General features: G+C 42.8%; 1 protein-coding gene across 6 annotated transcripts in view; it reads left to right on the forward strand.

The window, feature by feature from the left end:
- The first annotated feature begins 10,615 nt into the window (after positions 1-10,615).
- The window catches only part of DGKB (diacylglycerol kinase beta), a 566,350-nt gene continuing 557,149 nt past the window's right edge, over positions 10,616-19,816 (forward strand). For all 6 annotated transcript variants that reach the window (XM_040964636.1, XM_040964637.1, XM_040964640.1 and 3 more), the window contains exon 1: positions 10,616-10,685. In XM_040964636.1, the coding sequence (XP_040820570.1) occupies positions 10,616-10,685 (70 nt within the window). The remainder of the gene's footprint in view (positions 10,686-19,816) is intronic.

Below are 19,816 nucleotides of genomic sequence, written 5' to 3' on the forward strand. Positions count from 1 at the left end.
TTTATGTTTGCTATAAAGACTTTTAAATGTGTTTTTCCAGCTGGCTAAATAACATGCACAGTGTCATTTCGACTCCATGGATAAACTCCTCACATTAGGAATACAGGCATGAATTTTAAAATCAGTGCTTCTCAGAATTCAGTCATCCACACACTGAATATAGAAGATGGGACAGTCACTAGATAGCTTGCAGGACAAACTTTCCATTGATGTTTATAAGGATCTGATACAGAATGTAAATATCAAAATGACTCCTGCATGACAAATGCAACGCCAAAGTTACCTTCACCAGTCTGGAGTTATAGCTCATTTCTATGATTTACCCAGCTAATTAGATATTATGCTGAACGTATTAAGGAACTAGGATAGTTTAACTTGTAACAATCAATATTCTAGGATTTTTTTTTTTGCAAAATTATCACATCAGAGAGATGGAAAAAAATTCATTTGCTTGCAACCTTCTGTGTCCATATCTTCCTGCAAGCTGAGGAGAGAGTGATCCCAGCTCCTCCCTCATTTTGATTGCATGTTTGTATCTATAAAACCCTTGTAAAAGACATAGATATGCCCTGTTTCCTGAAGAAGATAGCAGCCCACAAGAAGAGGCTTCTCTCATTCTGGGCTCAGGCTCTTTGCCTATTCAACTGCAGTTTGCTACTTTCCTCTTCTTTGTTTTTTGGCCATCATTCTTGCAACCACCTAGAGTTGGAAAACAAGCCAGATTAAGTGTTTATATTCAATTCCCAAAGATCTTATCCCCTTCTTCAGTGTGAACCTGACCATGTTAAGGTCAGAATGTTGGGAGTTAGTTGTGCCCCACCCCCACACACATACACGCCGTGTTCCCATCAGCATATGCTTACATGCAATAATAATGACACTAATAAAATATTTAACCAATTTTCCTGTATATCCAATGTTGGACTAAATGACTTGATCTGCTTTCTGATGGTTATGAAACCACTGATACTCATCGCCATAAAATAACCACTGTACTGCACTCTTGAAAGTGTTGGATCAGGAATTGAGATTGGGCCTAGTAGACCACAGTACGTGGTTCCTAGGCTTGGAAGACTTCAAGCCTGAAGAAGGGGGCTACTTGACAGTCTGGACTTGAACTATCTGAATCAAGGTGCTGTATTAAAAAATGTATTAAATTTTATTGGGAAGGCAGATTTATGGAGACAATGAGTGAGACAGAAAGAAAGGTTTTGCATCCTCTGGTTCACTTCCTAAATGGCCACAACAGCCAGAGCTGAGCTGATCTAAATCCAGGAGCCAGGAGCTTCTTCTGGATCTTCCACATGGGTACAGGGTCTCAAGATTTTGAATTATCCTCTGCTGCTGCTTTCCCAGGCCACAAGCAGGAAACTGGATGGGAAGCAGAGCACTGGGGACATGAACTGGTACCCATATAGGATCCTGGCACTTGGAAGTGGAGGAACAGTTGGCCAGCAGATGGTCAGTTGAGCAATCACTCTGGGCCTGGGTTTCTGCATTTGAGGATTGATCTGGCTGTTCACGGGCTATTAGCTGGTTGGTGCCTGGTACACCTATGCTTGGGCTCTTCAAGTACTCTCTTCACAGACACTGGTCTGGGCTGTGTTAGGGCATCTTGGGAAGAAGATAAGGCTGCAATATGTGATGCTCCTGTATTCTAGACTCACATGTACAACAGCATAGCTGCTGTAAGCTCTTGGATAATGAAGTCGCTGTTCTATTGGCACATGCAGGGGGATGACTGCTGTGTGCCTCTGTGGATGGCCAGGGCCTAAGAAACACGAGACTGTAAAATATGCAGTAGGCATCTCTGGTGTGTGTGATCTGAGGCAGCACTTTCCATTGAGAAAGACTCCATTGCTGTAATGAAACCCACTTTTACTTTGTCAGTTTCTATTCTGAAAGTATTCCTAAAATCAAATCTAAAAGGAAGGAAAGTTGAGAAGCAGGGAAAGAAACCTTCTGAGAAAGAACACAATAAAATGTGTGTGAGGCAGTGTTTGTCATATTTCCCTCTTGTCTCACAAATATTTCCCTTGAACATTTTTCTGTTAGATCTTTTTAATGTGTCAGCAGAGTCCCAAAATAACATAATTAAGCCACCCACACAAACTTCTGAAAGGTTTGTAAATTTCCATTTTCCTCAGTCGAAATACTGTGCCTATGACCAAATTCAGTTATTCCAAGGCATTTCACATTCTTATTTGTTTAAAAAAAATGCAAAAAAAAAACCAATCTTTACCGAGCTTCTTTATTGGCTAGATACTGTGCATGTATTTTTCCCTTAGAGGCCAGGACCCTCTGTTCAGGAGAGAGGAGATGGAAGCACAGACAGGTTTAAGTGGCTTGGAAGGGAATGCAGCTCCACGTGATTCAAAAGTGGTAAGAACACGATTGCCTGTTTAGATGTCTTCATCTACAGTTCATGATTTAAAAGCTGGGTAATCACTTCAGTTCTGTGTTCATGAACTGTTATAGGCAATGGGCCTTTGGCCTAGTTGGATCCCTTCTCTACATTTTTTCTTATATCTTACTAGAGTCACTTCTTGTTCCCTCTAGCCATCCCTGCCTCACTGAACTCTCAGACGACCACGGAATCTCACACATGACTGAGAGGACAGAACACATCCTCTCCGATCTACCACGTTAAAGTACTGAGTCCACAGAACTGCCCGTGTCTGCCCTCCTCTCTTGTTTGCTGTAGCTATTCCTCCCATCATCTGACATTGAGGAATCTTCTCTCTTGCCCCTCAAGTTTGAATCATTCTCACTCAGAAATCCTTCTCAATCAGTGTGAAATGTGCTTCTGTCTACAGAACGCAAACAGAACCCAACTGCCCAGGTCTCGCACCCCCTCTGGAGGAGTTATTTTGTCTCTTCACTCTTCTTCATAACCGCACCTGTCAACAGCTGGTGACGTTCATGGCCATTTCCTGACCTCAGGCCCACAGTGTGTCTTTGTGTGCTCTGGCCTCACCATTTCAAGCAAATTACTGTGCTGGGGGGTCACCAATTCCCAGTGATAATGGATGCTTCACTCTTCACTTTATTTACTTGTCTAGCAACTTTGGAAAGTGCCTTCTATGCCATCCTTGAAGTATTCTTCTGTTTCCATTATGTTTTTTTTTTTAAGCATTCATTTGAGAGAGCTGGGGAAAAGTCAAAGACAGCGACGACTCTCAGTTACTACTTCATTCCCTAAATACAGACAATGCCCACCTTGGAACTGGGAGCCAGGAACTCAACCTACGTCTCCCCATCTGGATTGCCGACTGCTGCCTCCACATATGGACATCACTATTGAGCTGGATTCTGGAGCCAGAGCTGGGAGTCAAACCAGGCACTCTGACAGATGAGGCAGACATCATAACCGAGAAGCCAAATGCTTGCCCTCTTCCTGGTCTTGCCTGTATTGTTCTAGTTGATTTGGGGACGTGACAAGGATTGAGGTGTGGGAGATCTTTACACCTTCCCTCTCTTAGCAGAGCATTGCCTAGGCCATCTTTCTCCCATTACACTCCTGCAGACTGTGTTTCCATTTCAGCCCTCCCTCACCAGCACTCTTGTTGTTCTGTGCCCTGGGAGGCTGTAGCATCCTGTGGATCTCACCTCATGGGCAGTCCTAGCCCTCTTCCTTAGACTTCATCTTAGACTTCAATTTGCTCATCAACGGACACGGGGGATGAATGAAGATTTGGAAGAAGAGGGCTGTCATCCTACTTCCTGCCCACTCCGTCTTTCCCTGAGGGACTTGTCCTGCTCTCTAAGGCTGTGACTTTTGTCTCTGTCAATTTCACTCTGCAGTAACAGAATGCCCAAGAATGGGCGAGGTTGGGTAATGAGTGGAAATGTACAGGTATGGAAGCTAGAAAACACAAGATGAAGGTGCCAGTGCTGAGTGAGGTCCTTCTTACTCTGTCATCCCTTGTGGTGGGATCATGGTGCCTTTATCCATCAAAGTATTCACCTCTTAACACTCTTACAATGGAAAATAGCTTTGAAAGTGAATCTGAGAGAGAAAAGTATTTAAACCATAGCATCTCCTATTAGTCTCCTGAAGTAATCCTTACATGTACAATCAGTTGTAAGATTAGTAAATTCCTGCTTGTTGAGGGTATCGTGCCACCCTCTGTGAGAGTTCTTTGTCCCCAGCCCATTCGTCCTAAGTGATCCTCTCACTGAATTCCTCATTGCCACATCCAGTCTATGTGTGCTTCTTCCTGCATCCTGGCAAATGGCATGCTTTACCACAGCTCGGACCTGGGGATTGCCCATTTTCAGGCTGAGTAATTGACAAGCTCACAGTTTGAAAGTCCAAGGGTGTGATACCAACATCTTCTTGCCACTGGTGAGGATCTCCATGAAGGGTCATGGCGCAGCAGTGAGCATCCCATGGTGAGACAAAGAAGGCTTGTTGGGTTATTCTCTCTTTTCTTACAAAGATATTGATGTACACATGGGGAGGCATCTTCCTGACTCCATCTAACTCTAATTAAGCACCATCGGCCCTGCTTCTGCAGATCATTGATTGTGGGAATGGAATTTTCCACCTTCTTGTTGTCTCACAGTGACACGGGTTTTGTTTGCGACAAGCCATAGTAGGGGTGTAAAGGATTATCAGACAATTATTCCTAATGAAGATGAAAAATTAGGGGAAGGCATCAGGGTTGGGAAGGGAGAGTATCCAGGCTGTGACGAGCAAGGAGAAACGCAGGAGCACCCCCAGTGCAGAGCTGACAGTTTTCAGCCAACGCCGTCCCGGAGGGCACACCTACGTCATGTCCCCTTTGGAAAGCCGATATATATTGTGATCGACTCTTACATGAGAAAATTATACTCTTTGTCCAGAGTCTAAGCTGAGTTCTATAGACAGCAAGAAGCAGAGAGTGCCAGCTACATTGCAGCCTTTGCAACCGATTGGTTAATTTTCTCTCAAAGGTAGAGCAGCCCAGTGTTTTTGGTTTTTGTATTTAAAGAATTTTATCAATTTACTTGAAAGAGTCGGGGGCGGGGGGGGAGAAAATGCGTATTTGTCAGGGAACGTGGAGAATCCAGAGACCACATTTTTTAACGTGGTCATGCCCTTCATGCCAGGCGTAGTGCCTTGTGCATCAGCAGGTCTCAAGCTGAGGGTCCCTTTCATGGCTAAATGAACATCCATCTAGTGATCAGTACCTGGGACTGATATTTTATTTTGCTTCAATGTCATCTGCATCCTTTTTCCCCATTAGAATGTTTTCTCCATTGACCATTGAGCCCCAGTTAGCATTTTCAACCACTGAGCACCTTATGTACCCCCCAACCCCCCTCAGTGTCCCTCACTGTTTGTCAAGTCTTTGCGTTGTGACATCAGGACCACTTACTGGCTTGTTACACTTGCTTGACATTCCACATCCACCCATCGTCATCATTTCTCTGGCTTCCTTGTGGAGAGACAGAGCCTTTCCATAATTATGGAAAAAATTTCACTCAGGCACGGAGGGCTAAAGAACCTTCCTCAGCTCCTGCAGTGTAATTATTTCTTTTCACCCACTAAGCAAAGTGGCACATCCGCCGACTCGATGAGAAAGCCAGAATTAGACTGCTCTGTAAAAGCCAGCAGAGTGGATCCCTCCTGGCACTCATTTAGGTGCCTAAAGAAAGTCTCCTGCAGGGGAACAGGAAATCTGTGAATGCGCCCTGGGAAATCCCGGTTGAATGCCGCGTTCTTTCTGCCCATTCATGAACAGGCGGAACTGTGGGACACGAAGAATAGGTGCTCCGGGGAGTCCTTATGACACATGCGGCCTTTCACTCAACTAGTGCAAGTTTGACAAGGGTAAGATTTTAGAGATGTGCCCTGGCCACTTAGGACAAATTCAGATTCATCAAGACTGGTGAGCTGACCTGCTTTCTGTCTTTACAAAAAATGATAACTTATGAGGAAGGCCTCATCTGGCCATTCCATTTAAGATTGCACATTTAGAAGACACTATCTCTCCATTGCTTTGTAATGTCTTTTGATTGCCACAGCATGTTATCGAATTCCTAAGTTATTTTATTTCATGTTTGTCTTTGGCACTAGAATTAGGAGAAATAAAGACATTATGAGCCCCATGGGTATTGCCATTAAATAGTTTATGAATCAGTAATTAGTCAGATGGGTCATTACACCGATCCTGGGTTATGAAACCCAAGGCCCAAAGCATGAGGGAATCTGGCAATTGTTCATATTTAGGAAACAGTTTAAGAGACCAGTTAAAAAGCAACAACACCAATGAGAGAAAAGAACTGAATGAAAATGCTGACATTTTTCCCCCAGTTGCCAAGAGGAGAATGTTCTGGGTGTGTTTCTCGTTGCTGGGTTGCTTTCAGGGTAATCCTGAGGACCTCTTTATCAAACATAGGATTCCTTGAAATAGCATCTCTGTTGCCTGTGGCCCTAACTGGTCCATTGTCTCTACTTAGGCTCAGTAAAACCACGCAGGTTCACCAAAACAGATGTTGGACTGAATTTGTTCCACACTCAGTTGTTTGGCTACTGGGTCTGTTGGATGCGGATCTGGCATCCTTCACGCAGCACACCTCTTGTGAAAGTTAGCTCTATCATGTAAGCAACCCCAGCTCCAGAGCTAGCAAGTCAGCCTTGAAGCCGGAGTTGGGGAGAAAAATGGCTGCAAGGACACTGTTGTTCCCCTAGCTGGAACTGACCTGCCTCTGCTCGCTTCTCATGCACCACTTCTTTGTGCAAGGAATGTGGGGAATGCAGTCACTTGGAGGATTGCATTTTTATTCCACACAATCAGGGCTTTATTCCCAAGGAAGCAAAGCAAAGTGGATGTCAAGTGGGTGATTAGCAGTCTCTGGCTCAGGTAACAAAATCCGGTCAAAGGGAAGGTCTGAGTGCCCAAGTCAATGTTGAGGTGTATGACTGAATGAACTAGCATCCCAGGGCTGCTGGGTCAGGCATGGGGTGAGCTCTCCATGAAGCAACATGTGGCTGCAGTTAGCAAAGTTGTCCTCTGTTTATGATCTGTGTCTGTGCTATCTATAGGGCTATCACTGTCTGGCACAAGGTTTTAGGGGTTTAGTTAACAAAACTGATTGCAGCCTAGAGACATTTTAAATTTAGTGTATAATAAAGTGAACACATTCCATTTAGTTCCTATATTCATTTCTTGGAAGACTGTTTCATTTATTTGAAAGACCAAGGTTACAGAGAGAGGGAGGGAGAGATAGAGATTACTCATTTTGTGGTTCATCTCCTGCTCCCTAAATGGCCACAATCACTGGGGAAGGGTGAAGCCAAAACCAGGAGCCAAGAGCCAAGAGCTTGCTTAAGTCTCCCACTTGGGTGCAAGAGCCAAAGCATGTAGGGCATCTTTTGCTGCATGTCAACAAGGATCTGGATCAGAACTAGAATATTGGGACTTGAATAGATGCTCATATGGGATGCTTGCACACAGGTGAAAGTTTTACCCGTTACGTTGCAACACCTGCCCCATAGACACAGTTCTAAGTCCGTAATCATACTCCCACCCTACTCTCATTCCTACCAATCCTTCCTTTCTTTTCTTGATTTTAGTCACATACTTTCCATTTATTTTATAATCTTAACCCTCCAGTAAATAAATCTCTCAAAAGTATAGGTAAGTTCTATAAATAATAATTAAATCTCAGAATGTCAACTTGACTCATAAACATGGCTTTTTTTTTGTTTTTTTGTTTTTTTATTCTGCATATTACCTGCCACAAATCAGGGGAAACATTAGCTTTGTCATTTTGAAATTGACTTTTTCATTGATTTTGATAATGATGCCAAATTGCCTCTGTCTTATTATAAAAGATAGGATTTCTTTTCCTTTTTTAATGTCTGAGTAGTATTCTATCATTACATGCATCACCATCTTTTTAAACAATAATCAGGTAATGGATAATGTGGTGACTTCACATCTTATTGTGAGCTCACTGCTATAAACATAGGTTACAGATAACTCACATGCTGATCTCTTATCTTGGGTAAATCTCTTGGAATGGAATGGCTGTGTGTTACAGTAGATCAGCTTTCAGATTCCTCTACTTTCATTTTTCTTAAAATATTACGTTAGCAAAAAGTCATATATCCATGTAGACTTCTGTGTGATGTCATGGCATATGTGGATATTTAACCCTTTGTGGCAAGAATATCACTGGATTCTGGAAGTGGCAAGAGAGCCAGAGTCTGGCTCAAACAAGGACCCATCATCAGTGATTGTATAATGGTTTGGAAAGAACTACTTTCTCCCTGTCCTTGAATCAATGCACTCAACATGTAGAGCTCTGGGAGACAGAGCTCAATGTGCCGACTGAAGCTGAATTATCTGTCTTTGCACAAGAGGGGCCAGGCTACATTGTTGATAGCAAAACTGCTTGTAACTGGAGAGAGGCAGAGTTAGGACAAATTTGAGAGTGCAGGATGAAGTCAGCAGGTGGAAATGGGAGGATGGCATGGAGAAGTGTGCGAAGTGTGTTCTCACTCTTTCTGTTTCCACAAATGCTTGAGAGCGACCCTCAGCAGGAAGAAAAGAGAGTCAGCCATTGGATCCTTTAACACACCGGAACCTTCAGGTTCTGATCATTTGCATCTTTAAACAGTAAACTATAAAGCTGAGAGCAGACATTATGAACAAATGAGACGCAAAAGCTCTGTTTCCAATTGTTTCTCAAGATGAGGAAGACAACACAGCATCAAGCTCTTGATGTTTGTGTGAGGGACGAGTTGGGGTGAGGTTGCAGATAGGTTGTGACCCAAAGTCAAATGAGCTTCGCTTATGTCAATCCTGCTGTGTCAGTCGTGACACTTATCTAAACAAGCCTTCAGTGACATTCTCTCACTCACCAAATAATTCTTCCTAAATACTCCGTGTTTATCTAAAGAGAATCTGCCTGGTTGATTTTTCTGGCACCAAGTTGAAACTCAGTGGCGCTCGCTGCGTTGTGCAGGTGTAGCTGCGGAAAAGGATGAGCTGATTTGCAATCAGGGTACAAACTAAAATCGTGTTCTGTTACTGAGCAAGTCATGCAGACATTGGGAATTGCTTTCACTAGCAAATTTATTGCAATTTGTTAAAAAGAAGAAAGGTAGCATTTATTTTCTTTACTTGATTGTAAGGAAAAATTACTAAGACCCCCTAATTTATTGGCATGAGAGTAGACTAGTATGGTGTGACCTAGCATGATTCCGACCAGTGGCTGGGAATCCGGTAAGCCAGCTAATTGCATATACAGTGGGCTGTTGGATCTATTGAGCTTAATAATCTGACTCTGCATTGATATATAGTCTCAAATTATTAAAGACTGTATTAGCTCAATCTGTTAAAATAGATAGCTTTGCTTTGAAAATGTGAAGTTTCTAAAACAGAATATTAATATATTTATTTTTAAAAAAATAAGTTTATAAACATTTCTTAAAGTTTTATACTTTTTGTTTCTATAATTAAGCACTAGGAAAGCTATACAAAATTTCATTATAAAATAAATGAACAGTTAAAGATAGAATATTGTACTACAAGTTGCGTTGAAAGACATTATTTAGGAATGAAAATACTTGACATTTTAAACATTTTTTAAAAATTATTTTATTTTGGGCCTGGCGTGGTGGCACAATGGTTAAAGGTCCTCGCCTTGCACACCCGGGATCCCATATGGGCGCCGGTTCTGATCCCGGCAGCCCCACTTCCCATCCAGCTCCCTGCCTGTGGCCCAGGAAAGCAGTGGAGGACGGCCCAAAGCTTTAGTACCCTGCACCCGCGTGGAAGACCCAGAGGAGGCTCCTGGCTTCGGATCGGCATAGCATCGGCTGTTGCGCTCACTTGGGGAGTGAATCATCGGACGGAAGATCTTCCTCTCTGTCTCTCCTCTCTGTATATCCGCCTTTCCAATAAAAATAATAATAATAATAAAAATAAATCTTTAAAAATTTATTTTATTTTAATTAGAAACTCAGATATATAAACAGGAAGAGAAACAGAGAGGAAGATCTTCCATCTGCTGATTTATTCCCCAAGCGGTCCCAATGGCCAGAGCTGAACGAATCCAAAGCCAGGAACCCTGAGCCTCTTCCGTGTTTCCCATGTAGGTGCAGGGTCCTAAGGTTTTGGGTCATCCTTGACTGCTTCCCAGGCCACAGCCAGGGAGCTGGATGGGTTCTCGGGCCACTGGAGTTAGAATCAGTATGCATAAGGGATCCCAGTGCATGCAAGGTGAGGACTTTAGCCACTAGGTGATATGCCAGACCATTTTTAAAAGATTTATTTTATTTTCATTAGAAAGTCTGATACACAGAGAGGAGAGACAGAGAGGCAGATCTTCCATCCAATGATTCACTCGCCAAGCTACTGCAACAACCAGAACACTTGACATTATAAAACTCGTTGGTTTTTCCTTCGTGTTGTGATGCTAAGCTTTTGATCATTATGTTACTTTTCTTTTTTCAGAACTTTAACAGGCTGTTGAAACCACGGACACCCACAGCAGCTCCATGTGGACACCTTGAAACTTCTGAGAGATTGGTGTGTTTTCTCACAAGCCTTGCCATGCACAGTCATTGAGTAGAAACTCCTGCCCCTGGAGTGTAAGAGAGCACCCCACCTGCACCATGACAAACCCGGAGAAATGGGCCCATCTCAGCCCGTCGGAATTTTCTCAGCTCCAGAAATACGCTGAGTGTAAGTATTTACCCAGCAAGGTGGTGGCCTCGGGCATTTGGGCTCAGTGAGTATTGTTGTGTCTTAAGAACGGATCTATTCACCATGGGGATGGATACTGTGTGTCTTTTGTGCTCACAAATAGAGCTGCTCTAGGAAACACCTTTCCTGGCATGGGAGAAAGCAAAAGGTAAGCTGAATCAATCATCACATCCACGAGGAAAGACTGCAGGGTTCTGCCTGAAGAACAAAGCTGTGAAAAGACTGCAGTGAAAATGGCAAAGGGAAAGGCTGGCAGAGGAAATCGGGTACCAACTGTGAGTCCTGTTACAGCCCAGGGCCATGACATAGGGCCAGACCTTAAGGTCCTTAGCTTGGGCAAGGTCAATATCCAGAACCCAAAGTGCAGTTTCAATCAAGTGTGTATTCCTTTCCCACTGTGGTACATTTGACAAATTGTGTGTCAAACCATCATCAACTGGGTTACACCACCTATATGCTACAAAGAATGCCTTTTGAGTAAGCGGTCTGTGGAGATGCCCCACACAATGGACAATAAGAAGAGATTACGAAATGTAAAACATGCAACAAATGGAGACCAGGATTATCAAGTGTTCAGTAAATTGATTGCGCAGTAACTCTGTGAGTAGAAAACATTACTAGATTTAAGAGAAGATAAATAGGCAGATTAACTATGAACAAAAGCCAGAGCTCTTTCCCCGGTAGTTACACTCACTGCTCATTTTGGATTGTCAAGACAGAGCATACAGCCCGATCTTCTAGAACAGGTTCTCATAAATTAGGAAAGCTAAAAAATATATCAATAGAATGTACCCTTGACTGATAAATTACCACTGTCACAATGTATCTAGAAACATACTTTGCATTATAGACTATTAAAATAGTATATTTTCTGAGTTGCTTACATAATCACAGGCATTTAAAGATCAGCCTCGTCTCAGAATACAGTGTTGATAAACTGACACCCTCTCCAGCTTGGTTAGAAGATGGAATACTGTATTCACCTTCTTAATCATTTTATCTCTTGTAATAAGAGGGGGGAAATGTTTGATGCAATAGTTGGATTCTGTTTTGGAAGTCTGCATTCCATTCCAAAGTTGTTTCCAGTCCCACCTGTGTTTCTTTTTTAAAAAATATTTATTTTTATTACAAACTCAGATATACAGAGAGGAGGAGAGAGAGAGAGAGGAAGATCTTCTGTCCAATGATTCACTCCCCAAGTGACCGCAACAGCCAGTGCTATGCCGATTCGAAGCCAGGAGCCAGGAATCTCTTCCAGGTCTCCCACACGGGTACAGGGTCCCAAGGCTTTGGGCCATCCTTGACTGTTTTCCCAGGCCACAAGCAGGGAGCTAGATGGGAAGCACATCTGCTGGGATTAGAACCGTCACCCATATGAGATCCTGGTGCGTTCAAGGTGAGGACCTTAACCTCTAGGGCACTGCTCTGGGCCTCCACCCGTGCTTCTAATCCAGCTCCCTGCTCATGAGTCCAAGCATGCAGCTGAAGCACTTAGACACTGCTACCTACATGGAATAACCAGCCAGAATTTGTGACTGTTAGCCTTGCTGTGGCCTCATCCCTGCCGCTGCAGCCATCTGGGGAAATGAAACTACCAATGGGCGATCTATTTCTGTATGTCGGTCTTTTTTATTTCTCTAATTTACAATTAATCAAATTCATAAACAATATGAAATCGAAGGGGCAGGTATGAAGCATAGCAGTTAAAAATGTAATTTGAATTGCCAGCATCCCATTTCAGAGTGCCTAGATTAAACCCCGGGTCCCATCTCTATTGCAGCTCCCAGCCAATATATATTTTGGGAGATAGCAGGTGATAGTTCAGATATTTACACCTCTGCCAGCCTCATGGGAGATGGATTCCCTGGATCCTCCGAACTTCAGCTTGGCTGTTGCGAATATTAGGGAGTGAGTCAATACATAAAACCTCTCTCTCTCTCTCCGATACAGAAAAATTTGGGGAAAAGAAATTGCTGTGTATATATCAAGAAATTTTGAAAAACAAGATTATGATTTGGTATTAAGTTTGTAACATGCTAAGGTTATAAATGATGAATACCGAGTAAGAGGTAAGAATTTTATAGGTTTGGGGTGTGGGAACATGAAATGTAACTGTGCATTCCTTGGGCACAATCAGTGAACCCACAGAACTTGAGCCCCAAGGAAAACATACTGGGTGACAAGTTAGTAGAAAGCAGGAGCAGTCACCACAATTGCACGAATATACCCTGTACCACTGGTTAAATTCCTAACTTCTGGGCAGTTCTTGAAATCAGTGACATCGCCACACTATTTTTCACTAGGCAGCAAACACATCAGGCAGTGTGCATTCAAATCATGGCCCCACCCCACTTGAGATTGTGACTTCGGTGACCAAGTTATTTAGTTCTGGTCTCCTTTTCTATACCTGTGAAACGGAGGAAATAAATATGTCCCATGTTGTCAGCACTAAATCAAATGAACTGCTGTGTACAAGGTAATGAGAACAAGGCCTGGAAATCAGTGATGCAGTAGCTGTTTATTATTATTATTACTGTTATTATTTTTATGTAGAGGGGAAGCAGATGTACTGCGGCTGTCCAAGCCATTGTTGGTGTGGAATATGCAGAGTTCGTGTCTGGTCTTTCCTCTCAAGGCAGAAGCTTCTGATGCTATGAACTCCCATTGTGTGGATGGGATGCTGTTAAGGGGGCGTTTGCTGCTGTGAGATGTGCCCAAGCTCCCATGGAGGGCTTGGAAGACTCTCAAGGATGTGTGGGAGAGGGCTGTCGCTGGCTTCGCCACTCTTCCTGGAAATGCTCCCAAGCTGTGTTATGAGATGGAGAACTTGTCTTACTGCTGTGCTGAGGGTCGAGCTCGTCCCTGCCCTGGTCAGTCAGGATCTGACAGGGCGTCAGTCTGGGGCTCCATGACACAGTGAGGGGTATAAATGTTCTGTGTCTTTCCTCAGAATGATCTCTGTCTATTTCCAGTGATTCATTATCTGCCCACACATGATCACTTAGGAATAGTTTTCATTTTCTTTGCTTTTTTTTTTCTTATTTACCATATGTAAAATGTGTTATAAAGTGTGTAAATCACTTTTGTAAAATTCTGCATTGCCATGGTTGGAACAATTCCAAACTGTCACGAGGTCATATCAGTTGGTGTTGCAGATTGTCCCCGAATCAAGGGTGAATTGTGGTCTTTGCATAAGGAGCAGTGCTCTTGATACCTGGACCTAATATACAATATGACTTTCTCAAAAGAACACGAGCTTTGCAAATGAGCTAAGAGCAAATGATGTTGAACTCTGCCCTTATTTTTTTTTCTGATTATGGCTGATCTTACCTTGAAAGTATTATATAAAATGTTTAAACTTCAGTTTTCTCATCTGAAATAGCAGAAAATGTTGTTGCAGACTTTAACGACACAATCATCATCATTATCATAATCATTGTACTCAGAGTAGATCATCCTCTAAACAACATGTAAGCTTTTTTAAAAAGATTTATTTACATTTCTTGGAAAGACAAATTTACAGAGAGGAGGGAGAGACAGAGAGGAAGATATTCCAACCGATAATTCACTCTCCAAGTTGCCACAAAGGCTGGAGCTGAGCTGATCTGAAGCCAGGAGCCCTGAGCCTCTTCAGGGTCTCCTATGCGGGTGCAGGGTCCCAAGATTTTGGGCCATGTTCTACTGCTTTCCCAGGCCACAAGCAGGGAGCTGGATGTGAAGTGATACAGCAGGAACATGAACTGGGACTTAATATAGGATCCTGGCGGGTGCAAGACAAGGGTTTAGCCACTAGGGGATCATGCGAGGCTAAACATATAGGTCTTAAACTTCTCAAACCTTTGAAGTAAGCAGGCAAGGGGGTGAATTTTTCCCCCAAAATTAAGTATTTTTGGAAGATAAACTTGTAGATGGCCAGGGTGAGAGTAGTGATAAGACAGATCAAATCAAATCACCCTGTGCTTCTTATGAAGGTTGGTAAATAAATAAACAGGTTGTTGATAACATTGCCAAAACAGGAAACGCTAGATTCCTGCATTAAGATCCTTGTACCTCCACTGACCACCATCATCCACTAAATGGTTTTTGTTCATAGGACAATTCAGAAGCACAGGTATGTTTCAGGTGTCTCACCATGGCAACCGGGCTAGGCCACATGTGAACGGCAGTGCCACTCCACCCAGAAGAGATGCTCTTCAACCTACTGTACTCATCTGCTCAACCTAGAGACTCATTTGTTGTTCTTCTGCTGATCACATGGGAGAGGAAGGAGGCCCACAGAGAACATCAGGAAGTGGCTGTCGTGAAACATGATCCAATCCCCTTCCCATCTGGAAACTTTCTGACACATTGATCTCGGTGTGTCTTGGAGATAGTGTGTGTGTGTGTGTGTGTGTGTGTGTGTGTGTGTGTGTGTGTGTGTGTGTCTGTGTCTGTGTGTGTGTCTGTGTGTGTGTCTGTGTGTGTGTACGCACATGTCCTTGATCCCTACAGGATGAGATGAGGAGAAGGATCTCTTGGCTCCGGGCGTGTGTATAGTTCATGTACTGCTAAGTAGATTGTGGTCTGTGCCACCCCTTTAACAATTTGTGATGTTGACTCTGTCTTCCGCTGGAATGGCTCCAATGCAGGGTGCTGAGCCTACACACTGCTCAATGTTCTCTTTGTGCACAGTGGGGCCATTTAGTTTAATGTCTAGAAGCACGCAACTTGAGCGCAGGTAAAGCAGAGTTCAAGTTCCAGTGCGGGGTGGTGTGCACCTCATTGTGTACATAGGATTGTGTCGATTGAAATGATGATTGCACATGAAAAACAGTTTAATATCAAGTAAGGATTGTTTTCTTTGATGTAGACATCTTGAGTCTCCTACTGATCCAAAAGGTCTTGCCATGGATGACATACCTTGACTTTTCCCTGACCCTGGGTCTGAACTTTGGACATTCAACTCTATTTTAGGATAATGCGTCTGTCATTTCTGACCCCGTTTCTTCTGATTTGCGATGATGAATAATGAGTCAATGGCTGGTTCTGACTCAGGCTATGTTTCTGGAATGTGTGTTGGCTACATAATGTCTTTTCCCTCATCTGCCTCCAGTTCCTGTTTGCTGTACCATGGCAAACTGAATTTCTTTTTGGTCGCTTTTCTGTGTTCATATATCTGAGTTCTTTATGTAATTACCAGGCGTGTCTGAATTCCCACTGTTTCAGTGTCCTTCAGTCATGGAGATTTGTGATGAATTTTAAATACCTATTCCCTTAAACTGCCCAGAGTTTGAAAGACACTGCTTTTATTATTTAACATTAAACAAGCTTTGGTGTTGCATTTATGTCTTTTGGAGTTGGTTGGTCAAGATGAGTCTAACCATGCTATGATTAAAAAATTAAAAAATCTCAATGGCATAACACATTCAGAGGTTATTTCTCATATTACATTTTGATCCGGATCAGTGAGTGGTTTAATCAGACACTGTCCTTGATCGAGTCAGATAGAGCAGCTGTCGATTTTGAGCACCGGCAGTTGCAGTGTCAGAGAAGGAACCAGAATGTCTTGTGGTTTGATGCTGGCTCTCGTACTTTTCCCTTAGAGTTCTCTGGCTGAACAATCCCCACGACTGTGTCTGAACTTCAAAGCAGTGGAGCAGTGCATTCCTCATGTAGTTGGCATCCTGGGATTACTTACATTGGAACATGAGTAAACCAATCTCAGCAAGCCTGTTTCTTCATATATAAAATGAGGATAGCAACCTCAACTTTCAATAGCATTTCTACTAGTAATAGTGGTACAACTAATCGTAACAAATATCTCTGAAGGCGAGGTCCTGTGCTCTGAGCATGATTTGCTCCCAAGCTCATGCAGACATTTAGTCCCCAAAGTTGGAACTGAATGTTATTAAACCAAAGCTGATGATACTAAGATAGCAAAAATTTCACCCCATGATAATATTTGGGAGTGGGCCAATGGGGGATCGGTAAATCACTGTGGTATGTCCTCCAAGAGTGCCTCTCCTAAGGGCTTGCCAGGAAAGACTGTCAGGACTGGCATCTCATTTCTCTCTCTCTCTCTCTCTCTCTCTCTCTCTCTCTCTGTCTCCCTCATTCCTGTCTAACCATGTGATTCTCCCTACACATTCCCTCTACATTCCAACTCTGTGGGTCTCCTCAGAGACCAAACCATTGTGAACTTGAACCTTTCAAACTATGAACTAGATAGCAAAGAAGCTGTGACTATGAGGTAAGGTTCAGGTGTCACAATTACATACTTCATTCTTGATTCAGAATTTCAAGGTTGTTATTCACTGTAAGTTCCCACGAATTATTGTAGAAAGTCACACTCCCATGCATTATTGTGCAAAGTCGCCTCTCTCTCTTTCTCTCTCTCTCTCTCACACACACACATACACCCTCATTCACTCAGGCAAGAGAAACTTAAGTTCACTCCTTTCTCATTGATTCAGCAGTGTGTAGGGCTCTGTGCTTTCAATTGCAGCTTGACTATGAAACATACAAGTGGATCACACGGTGTTTTCAGTTGAAGAAGTTGCTGTCTGTGCAGTGGAAGGCATGCTAAGCAATGCAATGCCTTCTCTAAATGGAATATATATGAAACTCTTGCAGCACTTTTAACTCTGGTTCATGTGGACAGGGTTGAGTGGGAAATAAGACCTTAGTTGAAAATGCTGTGTAGAGGTGAGAGCAACAACACAGAATTGAACTGCTCTTGCCTGCTCTCAAAGGAACGTAACAGGCACGTAAGACTTTTGTGGTCATTGTATGGAAGGAATGTTTTCCCACATATCAGATGTGTAAGGCACTCTTGCCAGTAGCAGGCACTATTTTAGTGTCCTTTGGTCTGTCCGGTTCTGCCACTGTCTGAGTGGGCATGACATCATACCCCACAATTTGAGGGCTTGGTTCCGAAGACAACCTCTTACCTGCTACAGAGATCGCCACAAGCACCAGATAGTTTTGCCTGTGCACCTGAGCCCACTAGCTATAAACATGGCTCTTGCAATCCCCTACTTCATTCGTGAGAGGGGCTCACAGAATTCAGGGAAGCATGTGTGTTTTCCCATTTGTCGTATCACTGAAGTTCAGAGAAAGCGATTCAGAGGACAAAATCGTGAGAAGGGCTTTGTGGTGTCTCCATATTATTCACCCTCGGGAACCTGCCTGTGTTCTGCCACCTAGAAGCTCTCTGACATAAAGGCATCTTTCCATTGGCTTGACTGATTCAATTCTTGACCAGCGGTGATCCACCTAGCATTGCCCTCCTTTCCCTCCCATCCCCCTACCCCCGCTGCTTCCCTGAGGTGTAAGGTGGACAGTTAGAACCTTTCATTATGCCTTCATCTTTCTGCTATGACTCAATCCCACCCTGGAGCTGCTTAGAAGCCGCGGAGTAATCAGTCCGCTCATTAGCATATGAACAAGACGTACCTTTTGAGAAATTCTAAGGATTTTAGAAGACATTTGTCTGGAAACAGGATGAGTGAATATACACTTGATACCATCAGCCAGGGAAGTTCCAGACAGTTGTTACAGAGTGTGCAGATTTATGAAAGAATATTATGCACAAGAAAAGAGCAGGAAGTGTGTATCCGTGTGTGTGTGTGTGTGTGTGTGTGTGTGTGTGTGTGTGTGTGTGTGTGAGCATGTCTATCTATACACATGTGTATCAGCCTTGAAGGTAAACCTGAAATGTTCAGTCACAGTCACAGAGGTGAACCTGTGGATGCTGTTAAGAAAAGCTTGATAACACTGGAGGACACTGAAAATATTAATATAGCAAATACTAAAAGAATTGAGTTTAACGAGGCAGTGTATATGCATAAACATAAGCATTTGATGAAAGAGTGCAAATCAACTAGAAGAATATTCTTACTGCAATAGCCTGTTGAATATGCACATTTACAGGATGGTTCAAGTGTTACTGACAGAGCTCAACAATAAGCACATAACACAAACAGTGTCTTATGGAAGAATGAACCAGACTCCACCATCAGACAGACACGAGGACTCAGATGAGGAGCTCCAGCACGAAGAACTAAGCTGATGTAGTCAAGCAAGATAAACGGGAACAGCGAGAACACAGTGGATTTGCTTTCCAGCCTATGGAATGCCAGATTTCTTTGGAGTATCTGACTGAGATGAAGAACTGGTGCTTTGATATAGAAACCTGGGCCTCAAGGGAAAAAACAGAGCTAGAGGTACAGAATGGGTGCTTGTGCAATGTAAGTAGTTATTAAATCATGGGCATAGACAAGACAACCCAGTGGTAACAGAGTAGGAGGGAATACTAGGAACTTTGCAATAATGCGAGAGTCGAAAGCTAAGATGCCTATGAAAACAGCTGGGAGATAGCAACAAAAAGGAAGGAAGGAAGTAACTGAATGGTATTCCACAACCTAAAGATGGAAAATGCTCTCAGGAGGCACTATCTCTCCCAACAAGAGACAGCAAGTGGGGTTTTCATCATCATGCTTGTCACTGATAATTCCAACACACAAGGTTGGGAAAATATTTTGTGGATTGGGATAAATCGAAAAAGAAGACAAAAATGTACATAAAAAGCCCCTCCTAGGCTCTTAGCCCAAAAAATAAAGAGGATGGACCACAGCAAATGAAAAGGCTTTGAGATGACTTTGATCTATGAAAGACAAAAAGATATGTTCATAGAGATCCAAAGGGACACAGAGGAAAAGGAAGATTCAACATGCAAAAGGAACAGTTTGTACCAAAATACTGTGATCTTATGGCCAAATGTTGTTTGTTTGTTTGATTTCATTCCCTTTACAAAAGTTTGTCTCTTTTTTTTTTCTTAAAGTGTTACTTTTAGCCTTCAGGAAGCTGCATGATTTGTGCAAATTATAATTTTCCCAGCTGTATAATTAAGAAAATAATAAACTGTTGCTCAAATAGTTGTAGGGCACAAGTAAAATAGCACATGTAGAAATGCTTTATAAAGCATCCTCTGCACGGTAATTATCACTTTTACTGTAATCATTAGAATGTTCAGAATGCTATCAAAAGTTTTTCTTTTTCTGTAACTCAAAATCTCTGATTTCCCCAAATAACATATTTCTAGTTTTGCCATTAATTGACTTTTACAATTT

The sequence above is a fragment of the Ochotona curzoniae genome, unplaced genomic scaffold (assembly GCF_017591425.1).
Source record: "Ochotona curzoniae isolate NIBS_2020 unplaced genomic scaffold, NIBS_Ocur_1.0 scaffold_3835, whole genome shotgun sequence".
NCBI classification, from domain to species: Eukaryota; Metazoa; Chordata; class Mammalia; order Lagomorpha; family Ochotonidae; genus Ochotona; species Ochotona curzoniae.